The following is a 5288-nucleotide window of genomic DNA, read 5'->3' on the forward strand; positions in this document are numbered from 1 at the left end:
AGTTTAGTTAGTTTAGTTTAGTTTGGTTTAGTCAAGTCAAGTCAAGTCAAATTTATTTGTCACATACACATACACGATGTGCAGTGAAATGAAAGTGGCAATGCCTGCGGATTGTGCACAAAAAAGAATTACAGTTACAGCATATAAATAAAGTTAATAAGTTACTACAGTGTAGACAAAAATTTAGTCTCTGGGGTTATAAAAGTTGACAGTCCTGATGGCCTGTGGGAAGAAACTCCGTCTCATCCTCTCCGTTTTCACAGCGTGACAGCGGAGGCGTTTGCCTGATCGTTTAGTGATACAGCGTGGAAACAGGCCCTTCAGCCCACTGAGTCCTTGCCGACCAACGATCCCCGCACTCTTACAGGTGTCAGAGGTAACGGGGAGAAGACAGGAGAATGGGGTTAGGAGGGAAAGATAGATCAGCCATGATTGAATGGCAGAGTAGATTTGATGGGCCGAATAGCCTAATTCTACTCCTATCAGTTATGACCTTATGACTTACGCTATCCTACACACATTAGGGACAATTTACAATTACACCAAGCCAATTAACCTACACACCTGTACATCGTTGGAGTTCCCCAGAGATCCCAGAGAAAACCCACGCAGGTCACGGGGAGAACGTACAAACTCTGTGCAGACGAGCACCCGTAGTCAGGATCGAACCCGGGTCTCTGGCGCTGTAAGGCAGCAACTCTACCGCTGTGCCACTGGGCTACCCTTGCAAGGAAGATTGCTACCAACCTGGTATGTGGTGGACATATGCATGTGTTTCATTGCTCACTGCATGAGCACTGTATGCTATTTATACAAAGATAATTCACAGCATCCAATACTTTTTTGAGTCTCTTGTTAAACAGAAGGTGAATTAATTAACATTGTTGAAAGAAAGACAAACTGCAATTTGTATTAGAATTATTTTTTAATTTAGTAAATTCTTTGATCATCCAATAAAATAAAACAGAACCCAGAGTCATTCTTTACATTTACAATCTGGGTGAAGAGGAAGACTTCCACAGAGGTCAAAGTTCACCTTATCCCTTTAAGAGAAATACCATTTTTAATCACAAGCTTCTATGCTGAGACGTATCACAAAAAATCAAAGAGGAAAGAAACGAAAATAGTGGGAAAACACTGGGTTAAGCTTATTGGCTACATCCAAAACAAAGAGGTTGTCTAGCATAATTGATGGTCAAAGCAATTAATACAGTCTCACAAGTGCAAGGCTGCAGCAGAGAAGCTGATGATGCTGTCACCATGGTTACCAAGTGTGAGACAAGCCACAAACGTTCCCGTGGTGTAACACCCCTATAGTAGGTACAAGGATTTCACACAACAGGTGTCAAAGACAGTGCCTTCCCAGAAGGCATGGCAAATGCTAAAGAGTGCCACTAATCAACAAAAGCTTAAAGAGGTTGGAAAGTCCAGGCAGGAAAGTGTACCTTGAAGTTAAAGTAGGTGCCCCATCCATGCATCGCCCACCTGAATTTTCAGATGATGCTCTTTACAAAAGGGCCTGTGCAATCTGAAGCCTCTCCACAGTGACGGTGGCACTGCGAGTGTCTTTACCCACTGGTTGCTTTAACATGGAAAGGCTTGCAACCAGCTCCCGAAGAGTAACTGGGGATGGACTGTCAATACCAGCAATGCTTGTTTTCAGAGAAGAAAATAAAATCAATAGAATTGCACATTAGTCCATTTCTTTGCCCCTAAAACTGTGTTAGTTGATAGACCCCCGTGGTAGATCTCAGGCCTTTCTGAAGCTAGGGACCTCTTGCCACTTTGTGACATTGCCCCGAGGTGTCTGATGTTGATGTTGATGATCCCAAAACTGCCTGGTGGAGAGGAACACTCAAGTGCTGTGGAGGGATCACCACACAATTTGGGATTTTTGTAAACAAAAAAAAATCAATCAAAATTCTGGTAAGGACGTTACGGGAGTGATGTTGTTGGGTTCAATTCCTAGCAAAGAACTCTGCTAGAAGGGCTTGATGTAAGGCTATGACACTCTATGGTCAATTCTCAAAGCAAGGCTCCCATTTACCACTGATGCAGACTTGGATTGGATCCTTGGAGTTTTATTCCTTCCATTTCTTTTATTTGTGGAGAAACACTCTCTCTTCAGACATTCCTTCCCTTTAATTTAACTCCCTGATAGTAATTAACCATAGCACTCACTCTGGCTAGGTTTACACAGTATATAACACCGTTCTTCCCAACTATACAGTGTGAGTGCCTATGTGTATCTGTGTGTGTGTGTGTGCACACATATGTGCGTGTGCGTGGGTGTGCGTCTGAGAGCATAAGTGCATATGCGTGTGTGCGTACGGGCATGTGCGTGCATGAGTGTGTGTATGAGAACACGTGTGTATGTACGTGTGTTTATGTGTACTTGAGCGAATGCGGCTGCGCAGATGGCGTATACAAATGTGTATCTGTGAATCTGTATGTAACTGCATAACTGTATGAAATGATTAGGTGTGCATTTGTGAATATGGGTGTGTATATATAAAATATACAGGAACTGCTTTCTCCTTGGCTAGGCCTATACATTATATATAATAGAACTCAGTCTAGCTAAGTCTGTACAGTGATATTATCTTAGAAGCAATTTGTATTTAAAGATAGAGATCTTTAATTTTACAAAAATGTACTCTGCTTGAGCGACATTGATGTGACAATTCACGCGCAAATGATACCTTTTCCTGTACGCCTCAGGAGCTTTGTGTAATTCTCACCTTGTACAATGTCTAGCTCTTCACACTAGTTAAGTGCACAGGTAATTGTGCGGCCCGGCTCCGAGCCACACACTCTCTGTGGCTGACTTGATGTGCATTGACGCTTAGTAATTTCATCCCTGCTCTCTGTTCATCTGCCAGCTGATACAAAGATACTTCCTTTCCAGTAAAATGTCAAATGGTGAAGAAAACCCTAAGGAGCATTAAGTCTGGCCTGACAATGTTGGAAGGCCTGTTTGCAAGTCTAAACGTCATGTTTTGTTCGAGATCTAGTCTCCTTAAAGCCCACAGTTGCACACATTCTAAAGTACTTCACATCCAACATTTTGCTGTAACCAGCTACTTGACTTCCTACATTAATGTCTAAATCCATTGGAAAGGTAATTGTTAATGTTACATAGTCTCCTAAAAGCATGACGATAATAATTCTATCTTTGCTCACATCGATTGTTAACTCATTCTGTTGCTTTGCAGCTACCATTCAAATTCATATTAGAGAATTCCCTCCACCATTACAATCAAATTTTCACCGATTTCTATGATGTAGCTTCTTTTATGGCACTCGTGATGATCAGAATCCCATTGCTTAATTTGACAAAAGGGTCATTTGTAACAGTCACAGGTCATATCTCAGACTCCCTTCTGAACGACCTTTGATCCAGAGCCAGCGTCGCCTGTAGCCGGTCGAACTCATGCCGGCTGCTGTTGGGGCTGGTGTTGTCCAACACCCTGCTGTCAATGTCGTCTACCTCATCGTCCTCGTCCCGGCTCATGAAAGCCAACTCGTTCTCGTAGCAAAAAGCGTTGGTGCTGGGAACGAGGAACTTGCTCTCCACCAGATCCTTGGCACTGCACCGGGGGGTCGTGGGCACATCGTAGGTTTTGTGGAAATGCGAGTAGTCGACTTTGTACTGGTCCTTCTCCTCGAAGAGCACCGGCTCGAACCGCTGACCCCAGAGGATCTCGCTGGCCAGGTAGGAGCTGCGGGCCTGGGTGGTCATCGCCGTGGCTTCCACCATGCCTTCAAGGATGACCACAATCTCAAAGTCGGCCACCTCCAGGTCCTGCCTGCTGATGCCGTACAGCGGACTTCCCTCATCAATCTGATGCAGTATCATTATGGGGGAAACCAGGAAGATACGGTCGTACCCCTTATCAAAGCCCACGTCAATGTCAATCTGGTCAAGGGGAATGTACTCCCCTTCCTCAGTGATCCGAGGCTTGACTAACTGGGCCCTGACATGTGCTTCCACGATGTGACTTTTCCTCAGGTTGCCCACCCTCCACATTAGGGAGAGCTTGCCGTCCCTCATGGCGATCACAGCGTTGTGGCTAAAGAGCAAAGTCTGGGCCCGTTTCTTGGGCCGGGCCATCTTCGCCATGATGGCCCCGATCATGAACGAGTCTATGATGCACCCAACGATGGACTGGAAGACCACCAGGAAGATGGCCAGCGGACACTCCTCCGTCACGCAGCGGAACCCGTACCCAATGGTCGTCTGGGTCTCGATAGAAAACAGGAAGGCGGCGATAAACCCGTTCACCTGCGACACGCAGGGCTTGGGCTCCTCGTCCCCCACAGGGCTCTCCAGGTCCCCGTGGATTAGCGCGACGAGCCAGAAGGCCAGGCCGAAGGTCAGCCAGGAGACGAGGAAGGCCATGGAGAAGATGAGCAGCATGTAGCGCCATCGCACGTCCACGCAGGTGGTGAAGATGTCCGCGATGTACCGCTGCGGCTTGTTGCTCATGTTGGCGAACTGCACGTTGCACTGGCCGTTCTTCTTCACAAAGCGGCTGCGACACTTCCTCCTGGTGTGGATCTTCCCATTGCCGTAGCCATTGATCCCTGGCATGGTTGCCAGTCTCAGCCCGTCTTCTTCCGAGGACACGATGCTGTAGCGGTTGTCAAAGGCGCCGCTCATTCCTCACCGGCCCAGGGAGCCTGCTCACTCGGGTCACCCCCACCCCCCCCCCCCCAGGGTGACGGCCACAGGAAACCCCCTCCCCCCCACCTCCCTCCCTTCCCCCCCCCCCCCCCCCCCGCCTGCCCACCCACCCACCCACCCACCCCGCCTCCCAAAAACAGACAGCAAGCAAGGTCGAGTCTCTGGTATTGGAGCGAGTCCAGGCAGCTTGGATTGCCCTGAGCTGTGTCTTGTCAGTGCAGCGCCCTGAAAAACAAGAACAATTCTGGTTAAAATGAGCAAAATTCACAAATGCACCAATTGCATTCAAAAACAATTTTGAGATCGTTTGCATTTCCCCCATTATATTTGGGAACAGGTGCAGGCCATTTGGCCTCTGGGAGCCATTCCATCAGATCCAAGTCCATCACACAGTGTGTGTGAAGGGGCAGCGGAATGGACAGGATGGGACTTCCCAAAGTGCAGCCAGCAACAGGATCAATTCTCGGCCATTACGGCGCATTCCCGGTCGGCCGCTCGCTCTCTCCCCAGCAAACCTGAGGTCATTTAAACCTTCCACTGCCTTCACAAGTTCACAAGTTATAGGAGTAGAATTAGGCAATTTGGCCCATTCAATCATGGC

At 47.5% G+C, this 5288-nt stretch overlaps 1 protein-coding gene across 1 annotated transcript; it reads right to left on the reverse strand.

Moving 5' to 3' along the window:
* Positions 1-918: 918 nt before the first annotated feature.
* On the reverse strand, positions 919-4712 carry LOC144603952 (ATP-sensitive inward rectifier potassium channel 12). Its single transcript, XM_078417806.1, has one exon. The coding sequence runs from the start codon at positions 4661-4663 to the stop codon at positions 3365-3367; it is 1299 nt and encodes a 432-aa protein (XP_078273932.1). The 5' UTR covers positions 4664-4712; the 3' UTR covers positions 919-3364.
* Between the last annotated feature and the right edge of the window lie 576 nt (positions 4713-5288).

Source organism: Rhinoraja longicauda, chromosome 21, assembly GCF_053455715.1.
Source record: "Rhinoraja longicauda isolate Sanriku21f chromosome 21, sRhiLon1.1, whole genome shotgun sequence".
Classification (NCBI taxonomy): domain Eukaryota; kingdom Metazoa; phylum Chordata; class Chondrichthyes; order Rajiformes; family Arhynchobatidae; genus Rhinoraja; species Rhinoraja longicauda.